The sequence below is a fragment of the Podarcis erhardii genome, assembly GCF_964252035.2.
Source record: "Podarcis erhardii genome assembly, chromosome: 11".
Lineage (NCBI taxonomy): Eukaryota > Metazoa > Chordata > Lepidosauria > Squamata > Lacertidae > Podarcis > Podarcis erhardii.
In genome coordinates, this window is record NC_138501.1 from 35,754,942 (window position 1) to 35,772,467 (window position 17,526).

At 43.8% G+C, this 17,526-nt stretch overlaps 1 protein-coding gene across 6 annotated transcripts in view; it reads left to right on the forward strand.

The window, feature by feature from the left end:
- The window catches only part of PDE4D (phosphodiesterase 4D), a 627,484-nt gene that overhangs the window by 317,892 nt on the left and 292,066 nt on the right, over nt 1-17,526 (forward strand). Inside the window, exon 1 of one of the 6 annotated variants that reach the window (XM_081880740.1) lies at nt 15,071-16,475. The exons of the other annotated variants lie outside the window; for them this stretch is intronic. Within the exon in view, the coding sequence (XP_081736866.1) occupies nt 16,423-16,475 (53 nt within the window). The 5' untranslated portion in view covers nt 15,071-16,422. Of the gene's footprint in view, nt 1-15,070; nt 16,476-17,526 lie in introns of those variants that run through there. 6 annotated transcript variants of the gene reach the window in all.

Genomic DNA, 17,526 nt, shown 5'->3' on the forward strand with positions numbered 1-17,526 from the left:
TACTATGTGATTTGGGGTGCAGGTAACAATTTAAGAAACAGTTCTGCAACCTCCCTGAGCAATGAAGAAATAGCTCTGGAGTTTTCTGTATCCTGGCCAAGAAGCTAAAGCCTTATTTACGTTCCCACAGAAAGATTTGTGACAGCGATAGGATTATGGTGCCAAGGAGTCAACGTCTAAACCTCCTTCAATGTTTTTGGTGATATCACCAAAAGCTGTGTTTTGCCCCTGGTCTTTAAGGTGCCCTTTATAAGACTCCATCATGCTAACATGCCCTGTAATTGGAAAACAACAACAGTTTATGATTTAGATTGTCACATGCTCACTCCCGGTCAGACTGCTTTAGATTAAAAGGAGAGCAATAAAAGCTTTGGAGGTTGGGAATATTTGACTCACATTCATTTAATAAATCTCATTAAGGATTTAACAATCAATTCATTATTCAGTGGCAGTTGCAACTTGCGAGTGTATAGAAAGGATATTAGTCAGCTTCTCCACATGACCAACTGTACTTCTTCCCTCTATTTAATTTCTGCATGAATCTGAATGCCCTGAGGCAGGAAACCTTGTCTTCTTCAATATGATCAATGCTTACATCTCTCCACTAGCACAGACGTCACAGGCAGCCAACTATGGCTCTTTCCTAACACCTTCCTTTTCAGTTTCTACTACTGCAAGGATAGGGAACATGAGGCCCTCAAGGTGTTGTTGGATGACAGCTCCCATTAGTATGTGCAATGGCCATGGATGATGGGTTTTGTAGTCTAACAGCATTTGAATGGCACCATCTTGGGTACACGTGGTGTAGGTTAACAGTCATTGAGAGGAAAGGGAGGAGAAAACAACTGGGATAGGCCAGGTCTAAATCCATCCCAAGTAAGGGTGGGCACTGCAATGACATCAGCAGCACTCCTGCCATAGCCTGAAGTGATGTGTGCTTTGCATTATCTTGCTTCCTAATCATGGCCCTTAAAGCTTGCTGTTTTCCCAATGATGGCCGGTGGCCTAACAATCTGCTGGTGTGCAAGAAAGCAAAGGCGGCCCCTGATTTTTACACGCCCACCCACACTAAATAGCTTTAGGAACAATCTGTGCAGAACTATAAGTCGTTTTAGGACTTTAGTCACCAGGAAAAGCACATCACTAACCCAAATATGGCTAGCCAAACAGGGATTTCTATGATGTATCTACTGTTATAAGTTTGGAGGGGGGATCAGTCTAGATCAGAGCTTTCCATACTGTGTGTTGTGACATGTTAGTGTGTGTCAGCTGCAGTGTGTTGGTGTGTCACACAAATGCTCCTTGCGCTCCTCATGGGGCTGGAAAGGGGTTACTTTAACCTCCAGTTTGCTAGTAAAACTGAATTATTGTGTTGTGAAATGATGCATGTCTAAAATTTGTGTCACCAACATGGAAAGTTTGGAAAGCTCTGGTCTGAATGATATCCTGAGTTCTGGGGATTCTGTATCCAGTGAGGGTTAGAATATTAGAGGTTGCTGGACTGAACAGGCAAGTTTCTTCAAAAGACCATAGCTGGCCACTTGCGTGACCCCATCAGCATCTAAAATAATTAGCTAGTTTGCTATAGCTACAGTTAATTGAATGATGGAGAACAATAAGTCAAAGTGGGCTAGACTAGAGAATTGTTGTGTGTGTGTGAGTTGGGCTGAAAGTGGGCGGACCCAGAAACATGTCTTGATCTTATTCTGAATCTAAAACTATGACTAACTAAAGAGCAAGATCTTTTGGGGTGTTAATGCTGTGAGCCCCTCCATCCTATGCTGAGGTTGTATATATGCACATAAAACCTTATGTTCTGTCTCTGTGGACCTTCATTCTACAGAAACTGAACCCTGGAAAAACACTTGAAACCCCTGGAATATTGGGGATGGTGTGTAACAATCCACATAGTATATATTCTAGGCTATTATAATCTATAAATGGATTCAGCATATCACACAGTAGTTGTGGCATATACCCATTTTAGTGAGAATGGCAACTGGGTGAAACTGAAGTACAGTGGTGCCTCGCAAGACGAAATTAATTCGTTCCGCGAGTTTTTTCGTCTTGCGATTTTTTCGTCTTGCGAAGCATGGACTTTGGAAAAGCTTCAAAAATCACCAAAGTCTTCAAAAAAGGCTACCACACCACGTGCTATGAGTTGCTCCTCGAAGTGAATGCACAGTTTTAAGAAAATGGAAACAAACTTGCAAGACAAAGGAAACAAACTTGCAAGACGTTTTCGTCTTGCGAAGCAAGCCCATAGGGAAATCCGTCTTGCAAAGCAACTCAAAAAACGAAAAACTCTTTCGTTTTGCGAGTTTTTCGTCTTACGAGGCATTCGTCTTGCGAGGTACCACTGTACTTAAATTTTCAATGCATTTTTTTAAAAGAAAGAAAGATAGAAAACCCATTGCTTCCTTTTTATAATTTTTGTCCTCTGGCAAGCCTGCAATGATTTTTAAGGAAAATGCTTCTGTTAGGTATCTGACAAAGAATATCAGTTTTGCAAGGTGGGGGGAGGGACACAGGGAGAAATGATACCTTTGATGTTGGTTTCTCCGCATAAATAATTTAAACTTGAGTGCAAATGGTGTATTAGGCAGCCAGTTTCTATTAAACATTAATGACCGTACATTTCATAGTCCATCTTCTCCAGCTCCATCCTCTGTCTAAACCACATCACTGCAGAAAAGACCAAGAGATAGACTATGGATTTGGCAGGTCTAAAACAGACATGAAATATCATCAGGGCAGAAGCATCTATATCCACTCCTGCCTCCTTGCATTCAAGAAGATCAGCCTTTACAATCCAAGCTGATAGCCATTTTTAACTCATTTTAAACAACTTTCTTTAACCCATGTAAGACAATTATTGTACTTTCTCACCTCGAACAGACATTTTTGGCCCAATTACAGTCACATTATGTTGTTGGTTCAGCGTTATCATGTGTGGATTATAGCCACCTTATTGTTGGTCTCCAGAGGGCATCCATACATATTGTCTTTTTCATTTCATTCTCTGTTCTTTTTCAGTTTATAAAATCATTCAGATCATACATACTGTATATAAAATATATATCAATTGCAGATCTTTGATTTCAACAAATCATATCAACAAACTTTTCATTCCAGTATGTTTAAAAAGTGCAAATTCAATCAAGTAGGCACCAAACTGTTGAACTCCAAAAATTGCTTTCTCCAAAACCAAGAATTGGTTTTTTTAAAAAAAATAAAATAAAGCCTTTTTTCATATTTTCTTTATCTAGAAATGTGAATTGATCCAGAGAGTTCCAAGGTCAGAAAACTTTGGAATGCTTTAAGATGAATCTTTCTTTACTCACAATGTTTTCAAAACATGTTATCCTATTCAATAAGGAAGAAAGCGTCCAGCCAAATCTTATGCTTGCTTACATAAATCCTGTGGCCCTACAAATACTGGGACTCCAACTCCCATCAGCCCTGGCCAGCATAACCAGTGATTAGGGATGATGGGCACTGGAGTCCAGCAACATCTGGGATGCCACAAGTTCCCCTCCCCGATATAGAAGTACGGTAAATCTTGCAGTGATCAGTAGGACTAACTCCCAGCAGTCTGCATCCCTAAGCTGCTATCTGAAGAACATTTACTAAGGAAGAAGTCCCACTGAGCAACCTGGGACTTACTTCTGAGTAAGCAGCCTTAGGATTGCACTGTTGATATGCTAGCTGTGCTGACCAACCAGCAAAACTCTCAGAGCTGATCTGAAACCAGACAGCTTGGTAAAATATTTTCTTTGCTTGCTTTTAAACTCTGTTTCAGGGTGAGTTGGAACTGGTGGGATGGCAGTAAAATTTGTCTAATGAGTTAGGCAAAAAAAAGAAAAGCTTCTTCAATATGAATCACTACATGTATATTAAAGGCCTATTTGTTACCATCTTTAAGATTATATATTAACAAGAAATATAAGCCTGTGGACTAACTTCCCCAAGGGAGAAGCTCAGCTAATTTAAAACTGTTGTGAATAAATCATGAGTAAATGTACTAAAAGTGATGATAAGTGAGATTAAAGAAAACATAAACCTTTTGGAGAATTGCTAGATTATATTTAAATGAGTGGATATAAGATCGTAAACAAGTTGATAATTTGCTTGGAAAAACCTTTTAACGATGTAAATGGGAGCGGGAGACGTGAGGGAGTCCAAAGAAGTGATGAAATCATGATATGATATAAGTAAGGTTGTTTATTATTTGTGCATTTGTATCCAAAAATTTTAATATATATATATATATATATATATATAAAGTAAATGTACTAAAAGAACTAGGATTCATTGGCAATGAGAGGACTTTGATAACCCTTGTAGATCTTTTACTTTCCTAAATTTCTTTGAAACAAAAACCACAGCGCCCCAGTGTCTGGCTTTGATTGTAGGACTGACTGCAGACAAGCAGAACATATAACCATTGGTATTTATTTTCTTCTTCTATGGCTGGTTGTAAGCCAAGATGTGAAACAAGGTGGGTCAAAATGAATTTACAAATTGGGGTGTCCACTAACCATAGTTAAGGGTTACACTGAGAAAACCATGGTTAGCACAGATTCCCTGACTCTCCAGGCCAAGGGTAGCTAATGTGGTGCCTCCCAGCTGCTGTTCAACAACAATTCCCATCACCCTAGCCAGTATGGCTAATGGCTAGGGATGATGGGAGTTGTGGCCCAACAGCATCTGGAGGGTGCTAAATTGGCTGTTCTGATCTGGGCTCTTGGCTTGCACTTTGAAAAGCCAGTTTCACTGGGGGATTTCTTGTGCATGGGTGCATGGGGAGGGCTTAGCTTTGCAACCTAAGCCATAGTTGCAGTGTATGTTTGTGATCGTGTCCAGGGTTATGGCAACAAGTTATGGTTAGTGCAAACAAGGGCAGCAAGCAACATTTAACTGATTGAAAAATCCTGGCAGAAGAAAAAAAAGGTATTCCCAATTTATCCCACTGGGCATATGCAAGCAATCATCCAAAGAAACTTCAAGAAATGCAGAAGGAAGGACTTGCACAATGTGTGATTAACCTATACAATTTACTATAGGTACAAGATGTGCTGTTGAACACCAGCTTAGGTAAAGGTAAAGGGACCCCTGACCATTAGGTCCAGTCGTGGACGACTCTGGGGTTGCGGCACTCATCTCACTTTATTGTCTGAGGGAGCTGGCGTACAGCTTCCAGGTCATGTGACCAACATGACTAAGCCGCTTCTGGCGAACCAGAGCAGCGCACGGAAACGCCATTTACCTTCCCGCCGGAGGCTTTCGAACTGCCAGTTTGGCAGGAGCAGGGACCAAGCAACGGGAGCTCACCCCATCGTGGGGATTTGAACCGCCGACCTTCTGATCGGCAATCCTAGGCTAGATAAGTGTTTGCAGTATAATGTTATTAATAGCTATGGTTCTATGCTACCTGTAGGATCAGGGACAGCCTGCCTCTGAATGCCAGTCACTGGGGAACAGTAGGATAAACCTGGGGCCATTGTGTTCTGCTTGTGGATGACCCAGAGGTATCTGGATAGCTGCTGCTGTTGGCAACAGGGCGCTGGATATTTGGTCTGAATCCAGCTGTGCTCGTACGTTCTTTTCAGAGCCTGGTCCATAGGATAAAGATGCTTGCCTTTTAATGATTCTTATCTACACAGTTAATAAGATTTTTTAAAAAATCAGGTGTGCATGTGCCAAATACATGGAAACCCCCTTGGGATGCATTAAGCTCTGCAAGTACTCAGTAACTCTCCAATCTTTGCCATAGTATGAGGAGTGAGTGCACTGCATTTTGAATTAATCACTTTTGGAAAGGTTTTGTTGACTTACATCCCCCCTCTCCTGCACCCAGGATAATATGACATTGCACTAAAGCAATTAGTGACACAGTATTATGCAGAAATAAATTGGTTTGACTGTGTTTCTTGTAATCAGTATAAATAATATCGCACATGGTGAAATGGGATGGAATATTAACAGGTCTGAAATTCAAAATGAGAGGAGTAACAAAGCAACATTTTGGTTTTAAAAACAGCTCTTGGCCATCTTCAAAAGATATATCTGACTGAGCTTTAAATACTTATGCTAATGTTTTATTGCTGATGGATAATAATGAATACATTTTTAATATGGTGCCAATAGTCAAGTGCAATTTTGTTTGCCCAGGCAGGCGCATTATGTGACCCATGAGAGCTGCAAAATAACCAGACGGTACAATGGTGATGGGATAAAATCAGGCCAAATCTTTATTGACAGCAGCAGGCAGGGCAAGGGTTGGCATGGCATTGGGTCCCAGGATCAGTTCATCATTCCACAAACCCCATGCTGATGGAATGGATCCGCTGATAGCCAGACCTCAAAGGTTACATTTACGCCATTTCCTTTACACTCGGCAACATATGATACAAACCTCTGACACGTTGCAGCTACCACACCCACTAGCTGGTGCCGTGTCTGTCTCATTAACTAGTCATTGTGCCAACAGAGTCCGTTTCTAATAATAACAAGGAAAAATAGGACACCAGAGGCCATTAATCTCTCTTGGAATGAGTCTTAATAGCAGTAGAAAGGATGAACCGTTAAACCAGTACTAAGTGTAACTTGGGGCGTGCATGAAAACACTTTATATAATGTAAACATTTTGGTTAATGTCACATAAGAACATAAGAATAGGCAGCTGGCCAAGGTGATAAATTGCTGGCAAAATTTTATTGTGAGGAATGCAGGAGCGGGAGACATGAGGGAGTCCAAAGAAGTTAAGAAATTATGTTAAGATACATGTTATATTGTTTCTTTTTTGTGTATTGTATTCAAAAATTGTTAATAAATATTTATATATATAAAAAAAAGAATAGACAGCTGGATCAGGCTAATGGCCTGTCTAGTACAGTGGTACCTCGGGTTAATAACTTAATTCGTTCTGGAGGTCCGTTCTTAACCTGAAACTGTTCTTAACCTGAAGCCCCACTTTAGCTAATGGGGCCTCCTGCTGCCACCACGCCACTGCCACATGATTTCTGTTCTCATCCTGAAGCAAAGTTCTTAACCTGAGGTACTATTTCTGGGTTAGTGGAGTCTGTAACCTGAAGCGTCTGTAACTCGAGGTACCACTGTACAGCATCCTGTTGGAAACCAGGAAGCAGAACTTGAGAACAAGCACTCTCCCCTCCTGTGATTTCCAGCAATGGACATTCAGAAGCATTGCAGCCTCCCATCTGTGGTGGCGGAGCATAATCACCATGGCCAGTAGCCACTGACAGCTCACTTCCTCTCCCACAGTTAAGACATGGGAAGCATCAGTTGCAGCCTGATCATATTTTTTTTTTTATAATAATTTTTATTCAGTTTTTAAAACACATAATTAAAAGACAAACACATCACAAAATACAGACAAACATAAACAAATCAAACATAAATAAATTCATAATCTTATTTTCTTGTAACTTCTTTCAATCGACTTCCCCATACCTCCCTTTCGCTGCATCCTTATTTCAGAAAGAATTTTTTAGCAACCCTTTAGTCAATTTATCCATTTAGTTCCCTTCATTAAATTCCCATAAATTTGTTGATTACAGCTGTAATTCTCTGCTTCTTACCCCTTGACATCTTAACACTCCTCAATTTTACAACAGTTTTTAAGATATATTTTAAATTTCTTCCAGTCTTCTTCCACTGCCTCTTTCCCCTGGTCACGAATTCTGCCGGTCATCTCTGCCAGTCCCATGAAGTCAATCACCTTTGTCTGCCATTCTTCCAGAGTAGGTAGTTCTTGCATCTTCCAATACTTTGCCAGAAGAATTCTTGCTGCAGTAGTAGCATACATAAAGAAAATCCTATCCTTCTTTGGCACCAATTGGCCAACCATGCCCAAGTTGCAGCCTGATCATAATCATGCTTGCTTAGAAGTGGATTCTGCCAAGTTCAGTGGCAGGTTATTCCTGCATTGCAGGGGGTTGGACTAAATGATCCTCGGGGTCCCTTCCAACTCTACAATTCTATGGTTCTAGGTGCTCTCTAATACGTGTGCATAGGATGAGCAGTTTTTACAGTTGCGTTTGGATGCAGAACAGAATGAAGATGACTTAGGGTGGCCAGCTATACTTCACCAGAAAAGAGGGCACTTGGGTTGTGTACACACCATACAATGAATGCACATCTTCCTCACCCCCCCCCAAAAAAAAGAATCCTGGGAACTGTAGTTTGCACGTCACAAAGTTATAGCTCCCAGCATCCTCCTTAACAAACTATAATTCCCAGTATTCATGAGCAGGTGGGTGAATGTGCTATGGGACTGAATTTTTGCTATGGGACTGAATGCTGGAAGGATGTCTTTGAAAGGTTAATGTGCTGATCCAAGCTGTATTTTCTGTGGTTCATTGGTACACTCATACCAGGCAAACAGAGAGTCTCCTGTCTGCGGTGTAAGCATTTATTTATTATTTTTCACTGAGTGCATTTTGAATGCCCTCCCTTAATCAGTTTTAGTTGTCACCATTTGTGTATGTTAATTGCTGCTTTCCTTTATTTCCTTTTAATTGTTTTATCGCGGAGGGAATTGGTATGAAATCAAAAGGTTAAGAATGAGAGATCAACCATGAAATTCTCCATCTCCTCAGTGAGGGTAGAGAAACTGGGGCAATTAATAGGATATTCAAACCTATTTTATTTATTCCCAATAAATTTTATTTATTGGGAATAAATAAAATAGGCTGAACCTGCAAATAGGGAGGAATAATGCACCATTACTTCAAGGTATGGGAGCCTCAATAGTGAATGCTTGTCTATCCATAGTAGGCCGGTGTTAGGGCTGGAGTCAGATGCAGGTCAGAACAATGAGGCAAAGTCAGCTGTCTGTGAAGTTAACTCTTTATTCAAGAAAACAGCATGCAACTCAGCAATACTTCCCAGTAGGTCTTGCTCCTATGGAGCAGTTGCCAGGACTGAAGGTCCTTCCATACCTCTCTAAGGCTCCTACTCTCCTGGATGTCTCCCAAGCAGTCTCAGACTGCCTCTGCACACCTCTGGTCTCTGTTCTGCCCTCCTCATTCTCCTGTGCATTCATTGAGACCAAGAAAGAGGGGGGGGGGAGCTTGTCACAACAGGAGAGGGAGAGTCCTTGGATTCTACAGCAGCCTCTTAACCCACCTCCTTTGCTTCAGCCTTGGAGTCTGAACTGCTCCTTGCCACTGGCTCTCCCAGCTCACTAAACCCTGTTGCCCCTTCAGCATCCAGCCTCTCCTCCCAACCTTCTCCCTCTGACCTCTCCTCAGTGTCCCACCACTGATGCCCTGGCTCTGAGCCTTCCTCCTCTGGGGTTTCCCTTGGGGGTTCCTTGGCTGGTGTCTCCCTCCACTCCTCTTCGTCCAGCCAGTCCCTGACAGCTGACTGCTGCTGCAATTGCATTTTATTATTAAGAAAGATCTGAAAAAGCACCGGTGGGCAGCATTAAAAAAAAAAAAAGAAGAACGGAAATGCACTGGGCCAATGACAGGATCCCCTAGATGGTCTATAAGAATGGGCTAGCAAGGGTGGTAATTCAGGAGAAAAGGGCTAAGATGAAAACCACTTATGCCTGAAGGTAGGTAAAGGTAAAGGGACCCCTGACCATTAGGTCCAGTCATGACCGACTCTGGGGTTGTGGCACACATCTCGCTTTATTGGCCGAGGGAGCCAGTATACAGCTTCCGGGTCATGTGGCCAGCATGACTAAGCCGCTTCTGGCGAACCAGAGCAGCGCACGGAAACGCCGTTTACCTTCCCGCCAGAGTGGTACCTATTTATCTACTTGTACTTTGACGTGCTTTCGAACTGCTAGGATGGCAGGAGCAGGGACCGAGCAACGGGAGCTCACCCCGTCACGGGGATTCGAACCGTGACCTTCTGATCAGCAAGTCCTAGGCTCTGTGGTTTAACCCACAGTGCCACCCACGTCCCTTATGCCTGAAGGTAGTGCGATACAATAGGGAATATCCTTGCTGAGACTATATCCGAACAACAGCCTCCACACAGCTGACTGAATGACTTACTTCTAAACCACAAGGGCAGGAAGCATTCTTGGGGGATGAAAAAAGAGGTACACAGTGTTGCAGCACTGTGTGCCGTAGTCCCAGGGTAGGCGCTTCTCTGCACTTTGTCACATCTGCTGGCCTTGCTAATTCCCTGCTGTGCTCTTGAGCAACTGGAAATCAGTGCTAAGATCATCACAGCCCCTCTGGGACTGGTAGTGATGAAGCCACAAACATCCTCCATCTGGAAGCACCCTGGCAGATTAAAGAGTTTATAGCAAACAACAAGCCAAACGCAGGTCTACAGTGTGCTGTTGCGACATCCACAACTGGTTTGCATGAACCCGAAGAACGATCTGCAAGTCGAGGGCAACATTCAACATTGCTACTGAGTTTGCAGCTTCTCATACCGCCTTGGAAGCACTGGCTTCAGAAGGATGTTGACAAAATATAAAGCAGCCTCCACCACTGTGGGCAGGGGGCATTGAGACAGAGTTGCTGCTATTGTTGCTTATTAAATTTGTATGCCACCCTTCACCCGAAGATCTCAGGGTGCTTGACAGCATAAAAATACAAGATCAAAACACAAAATACATAATAAAACAAGAACAGGAACCAAAACAAGCAATCAAAAGTGCACATGGAAAAAATGGATCTGTTCCAGCCCACATGCACTCTGGTGTGTTCACAGGATGGTATGATGGATGCAGCTTCTTTTATTCAAGAGGTGAGGCAGAAGCTGCTTTTATTCTGATGAGGCAGATGCTTAATTTTGGAGATGAACTAAAACAGGCATTTGCTGGAGGTGTTTGTATCTTTTGAAGCTGCTGTTTGGGAGATTTTTTTGGAACTCCCAGAGCTGCTATTAGACCCACAGTGGGAAAAATCTCTATTTAGTGGGGTTAGGGTTGCCACCTTTGTTCTGGTCTGGCAAAATACAGGACAAAGCAAGATGGGGCAGCAGTTGGGGGCCGGTTTTTGTTTTCATCTGGTGCTGAAGTGACTTCAAAGCAATCCATTATAATCTATTGCAGCCTAACAGGATGGCCCCTCTGGAATTTGACATACACACACACACACACACACACACATACACACACACACACATTTGTAAATCTTTCTGTGCTTGGCTACCTGGAGGCTACTGCATCTGCTTTAAAAAAGGTCCAGTCGCAGACAACTCTGGGGTTGCGGCGCTCATCTCGCTTTACTGGCCGAGGGAGCCGGTGTTTGTCCGCAGGCAGCTTCTGGGTCATGTGGTCAGCATGACTAAGCCACTTCTGGCAAACCAGAGCAGCGCACAGAAATGCTGTTTACCTTCCCGCCGGAGGAGTACCTATTTATCTACTTGCACTTTGATGTGCTTTGGAACTGCTAGGTTGGCAGGAGCTGGGATAGCAACGGGAGCTCACTCTGTTGCAGGGATTTGAACCGCCGACCTTCTGATCAGCAAGCCCTAGGCTCTGTAGTTTAACCCACAACACCACCCAGCATCTGCTTTAGGCCCTGTCTGAACTATACATTTAAAGCAGAATCACACATGACTTTCCCCAAAGTTTCCTGAGAGTTGTTAGGAGACCCCTGGGTGCTGAAGCAATCAAGGCCTCCTTTCTTGGGAACTCTGGGAATTGTCACACTCTGAGGAGAATAAGGATCACCTAACAACTCTCAGTGCTCTTAATGAACTACCATTCCCAGCACTCTTTGGGGGAAGCTGTGGCTGTCTGAAGGTGTAGGATGTGCAGGGTGCAATGGGAACAAGTATGCTAGCTCCAACCTTCACTGTGAGATGGAGGGCAACTGTCTGAAGCAGGGAAAGACTGTATTTGCTTAAGCAGGACTGCTGGGATGGGACTGTTGTATGCTAACAGCTTCTGCCTCCCTTGTTGCATTATTCACACACAGCCCACCACCACGTAAGATCACACTTTTGAAGGGGTTGGGGAAGTGGTTCCTATGCCATGAAGGCTGCAGTGGCAGAGGAGGACAAATCCAACCCTGACTTCTGACTTCAGAGCAATCTGATCTCTGAGGAAAGCTGAAAGCAGACATGTCAGAACTTCCAATTATGGAAAATATGGCTAATCCAACTAATGAAACACCAAGCCTTCAGCATTAGCAAAGACATCACCACATTTTCCATTTAGAATTGTTTTATTTAATACTCACAACTGCCCTTTCTAATAAAGAAGATTAAAATTCAGATGAATGTTAAACATTTATTTCGCTTACAGAGTTGTATAATGTTATTAAGTATTGAGATCCCAGAGAGACACTGATGGTCAGAGTAGATAATACTTAATAGACAATTCTGGGACAAATAGTTTAACCTGTATGGGCAAGTAGTTTAACCTGGAATAACCTGGTAGGCTCCTATGTTGGAATGTTTTGCTTCCTTTCTTTATGCACTGGCATGGGACTTATCTCTTGATATTGATTTGGCCTTGACAATTCAACACCATATGGGGCACTTCTTAGTGGGCAAGAATGATCAACTCGAAGTTTTTGCATGAAAGCAAGTTTGGGGGATCTTTTGCAGTGAATCCCGGAGCACGTCAGCCATGGTCCAATTCCAGTGGTGCTGTTAGATAATTTTAGACTCTGAACCTAATGGTCTTAAGTGGGTTATAGGGCTCCATAAGTGTTATTTCACTTATTGCAAAACTCTCCTTCTCATCTGCTGAGCGAGGACCTAGACTTTTGTCTCCAAACCCTGACCTTACAGTACCACCATCTATTTATTTCCCCGCCCCCCTCTCTTTCATGCATGCCAATTCATGCACACATGGGGGGGGGGATGATGTGCTAAGAGACAATGCAAAAAAGGGAGCAAACAGACACATGCCAAGCCAATCTCTCAGTAACTTTCATGTCAGGGAGCACAGCAGCAGGTGGAGCCAGAGCCAATGGCAGGCAGAATAATAGAATCACAGAATTGTAGAATTGGAAGGGACCATGAGAATCATCTAGTCCAACCCTCTGCAATGCAGGAACTTTTTGCCCTATGTGGGGCTCAAACCCATGGCCCTGAGATTAAGAGTCTCATGCTCTACCAACTGAGCTATTGCAGCTTGAGAGCCAGCTGGTTTTGTCCCTGTCCTCTTCCCTGCTTAGTTGTACAACACAGAGACTGAGGAGGAGGAAGCTGATAGGCAGTGCCACTTCCTGGAGTAGCTGTAAGAAGGCAGGTGGGTGAGGTTGGTGGGGCCATGCCCCATTTCCCCTAAGGTACCACCAGCCTCCACCAGGGTGGCAGGAGTGCAGCTTATGTGCGTGGTGCTTTCCCCTTCGCCTCTGTCTGGCACTGTCTGTGCATCCTGATCAGACTTGTACAGAGATCTGTGTTACTGGAAGGAGGTTACACACAGGAGCTTGGTTGCATAGGGTGATGAAATGAGAATGTTGCTTCTGGTGTATGATCTGTCATGGCTGTTCTTCCCCATTCATTGCTTCATGCTGCAGTGATCATAGAGTTGGAAGGGATCCCAGGGGTCATCTAGTCCAACCCCTCAATGCAGGAATCACAGCTAAAGAAACCTGTTTAAAAACCTCCAATGAAGGGGAGTCTGCTGCCTTCCAAGGCAGTCCATTCCAAGTGGAGCAGCACTTACCACTAAGTGCCAGGCACGTGTGAACTCATCCTTGCGTGTTTGTATATATTGATATTTTTTACACTCTCCGGCCGGTGGTTGCGTGCTGCGTTTCTTTATTACGCATATTGTTATATGGGGCAGAATCTCCCTCTCTTGTACTGCGCCAAGAACCCAGACGCTTTTAGGCAATCCCAGCGTTTCAGTTTAAAAAAAAGGGGAGGGGAAAAAGGAAGAAAAAAAATAGTGTCGCATCCACGGCGTACAAGACATTCTACAGCAAGATGAGTCATAGCCTTTACCAACAGCTTGGGGAGAGAATGCAGGCTCTGAATGGAATTGGCCAAAGGCTGTGTTCGGCTGAAATGGTGCTTTTCCATTTCATTTTCATTTTGTTTTTTCCATTCCGTGTTTTCTTTCAATGTACTTTGCAGAGGTGTGTGTGTGTGTATTTAACCAACCAACCAACCAACCTGCAGCTCAAACGAGAAAGGAAACTGAATCGCAAACGTTTCTTTGATGGAGGCATTTATTATTTCACTACAGTATTCCTGCATGCTCATCCAACCTGCACCCCGCTTGACCCGTCATGTACTGGAAATGCAGCTGGGTGGGGAGCGGGGGAGAGAGAGAGAGAAGGAAACTTGGAGCAGCGTGACTCGCCTGGCAATCGCCTCGTCGCCACACCCCCTTCTATCTTCCCGGCGCCCCGGTTTCAGCAGCCGGTGGGGGCGGGAAGGAGGAGAGCGCCCGGTCTACCTCCTACCAATCGGCAGCAGCAGCTGCTTTGTTCCTAACAAAGGCACCTTCGCCCCCAAGATCCCTTTAGTCCCCAATAGTTTGCTGCCTGGTTCTCGCTCTCCGATGACCACAGGGCCGCGGGCTCCTTGGAGAGGCGCGCAGCTGCTGCGCGCAGCAGCCCGGCGCGCCGGCGTAGAGGAAATAGGCAGCGCCAAAAGAGCGCGCTCGCGGCGCCTCTTATCGCGGACACTCCTCGGCAAGGAGCCTTTTATGACCGGGCGAGCCGTTTATGGGATTGTTGTCCTTGTGTGTGACGCTCGTCGTACAGGATTTCCTCCCCAAATAGCTGAGTGGGGAGCCTGATCCGTCACGACGGCTGCTTGGGCGATGCAAAGCCCGGGTGGACCTGGTGAGCGTCCCCGCCCCGCTCCCGCCCCTTAGCGAGGGGGGGGGAGAAACAAAAGAGGGAGGTTGAACGTCATGTCATTCCAAAAGAAAGAAAAAAAAGCAAATCTTGCAAAATAGGCTGGTGGAATATTTGGCGTGTTGCTTGCTTTTAAGGAGCAGGGCTCATGGAAGGTAGGCAAGCCTGGTTTTGTGTATTATTTTTAATTTTTTAAAAAGGCACAGCTCTATTTTCTGCCACCCACCTTTTGCTATAACGGAGCGGCGCCCCTCTCGGAGCCGTCGGTGAAAAGCGCCAGAGGAGCCGCGGTGGCAGGATGGAGAACCCACCTAGAGGGGCCCCTTGACGCGAGCACATCCTCTGTCGGGCAGCCGCGCTCGCTGCAGCCTGGAGCTAATTCTGCTGCACAATTCTCGTGGCACAGACTCGCCTGCAAGTGTCCTGAGCCCTTCCGTAAGAAAAGGAGACAAAGGGGGTCGAAGGGGACGCAGGAGGAGGAGACCAGCAACATCCTGCTGCCTGCACAGTTTGGTCCGGAAGGTCTAAGCCTGGTTTTGCCTGAACTTCACGCTCTACCTATCCAAGGATGTGGCCAGACATTCAGGAGTAAGAATAACCGGTGTTGAGAAGCCTATTGCTGGCGGGGGGGAAACTGGAAAAAAAAGAAGAGGAGAAACTCCAGGGAAGGGATTCTTTGATTACTTAGGACTTGAAACTCTCCGCCTAATTCTGCCAAGACGTGAAGGTGCACACAAAGTAGAATATTTAGTTAGAAAACAAGGCTCTGCAGCAAAGGAATCGATCACTTCCATCACGACCGTCGGTGTGTTTACTCAGAAGTAAGCCTCAGTGGTTTTAATGGGACTTATTACCTCCTAAGTGTGTGTGGTATTGCAGCATTAGTCATTTTTTCTTCCAGGTAGAAGACAGCTTTATTATGCGGTTAAATGGCAACTTGGAGTCGGATCATGACAACAACTTCAGTGCATAATGGTATTTCATTGTAGTCTTATCTTATGGAGCAGGAAAATAGCATAACACACTTCCTTAAGGCTTCCTCGGATCAGGCAGAGAGTGGAGAGCCTACATTTCCAGATGAAAAGTTTGCTCTGTATTGGATCAGCCTCCATTCTTTGTCTGGTCTTTCTTGCAAAGAGAGGAAACACAATTAAAGCAACCACTGATGAATATGTGTTTGAGAAGGAAGAAAAAGCAATACTTGTTTCTAAAGGACAGCATGGCAAAACCATGTGAAGTTTTGCATTTCCTCTTAAAAACTGATCTAGCACAGATGGCAAGAAACTCTCTTTTGACTAACCTTTTCCTACTGTCTAAAATGCTGCTGCACAAGAAGATGCTTTAATTTATACCTGGGATTTATCAAGGGGAACCGTTGCCTTCATTTAGGATAAGTTGTTAAACATATATGATTCCTTTTGTGATTTTTAAAAAACGAAATACTAGTGAATTGCATTAATGGATGGACGCATAGCTAGAAAACCTTCTGGAAATTCTGCCCTTGAATCCTGGAGATTCTCACTTATGTGGAATACAATACTTTTTTGCAATAGCCCATGACACTAACTGATGCTGCAGTTGTTGCGGAATGTATCTATGAATTCCGTAACAGATAAAGCTTTTGGACAAGGAAAAGACTGAGGCCGATAGAACCATGAACATGATGCATGTAAACAATTTTCCATTCAGGAGGCATTCGTGGATATGGTGAGTAAACTGCTGCACACTTCATTGTGGAGTTATCCCAATACTTGTTTGCTGTACGCTGTGACAGTCGATTCCTTAGCACCAAGGGATGGCGATGCAAGTGAGGGACTGTAATCGAGAGGTGCATTAAAAATAAATAAATCCCACCCTGGGGATGTAATGCAAGTTTTACAACGCAAGAGAAACCCAGCAGGGAAAATGTGTACATTTTATGATGTCATTCTTGTTTTTCCTTTAATCCAGCACCATGAAAACACATTCCCTCCCCTTTCTGTCGCCTTGTTGAATTTGATGACTTTAACAGAAAATAGAACTTCTGTTTTTGTTTTAACTCTTTCAAGTTAATTCTTAGGTTCAGTGTTTTTCCAGACAAGTCTTTTCCTGCTTCAGTGAAGGGGTATTTGGTGAAAAGGGCTGTTTTTCCTCCCTTGTCCTTTCTGCTTTTCCTCCTCCTCTCCTCCCTCTGCCCCACCCCCTTTTTGCTAAGGGTATGCACCAGAATACGAATGATGCTTTCTCTAAGAAATGCATGCCAAGGGACTATTTCCCCCTCCCTTCTTTTGTGTGCAACGTCAAAGAAACATCAGGGATTAGTTGCATATTTTAATTATTTTTTGCTCCCTTATACAATCCAGGCAGTGTGACTTAATATAACCCTTTCTATTTTGTTATATAATAAGATGGGTTTGCTTACACGGTTGTTAAACAGTATGCTCTAGAAAGTGGATAAATCTGCTTATTCTAGAGCATACTGTTTAACAATGCCTGATAATACATAGGTATGGGAAGATTGATAAAAGAATGACTAGGATTTTATTTATTCTTTAGTGGTGGGAGGAGGCTTGCTTTCAAAAAGGTCCTAGTACCTATGCATTGTCAGGCATGGCAAGATTCCATGTTATTTATTTAAAAGTGGTGCAGAGAGGGAGCCTCTTGGATTGCTGTAACACATAAATTATGAAGATTATAATGGAGTAACAGGAAGAGGGGTTTTTCCAAGTGACCCAATTAATGTGGTGCTTGGTTAAAAGCTTTATTAATTGATGCTTCT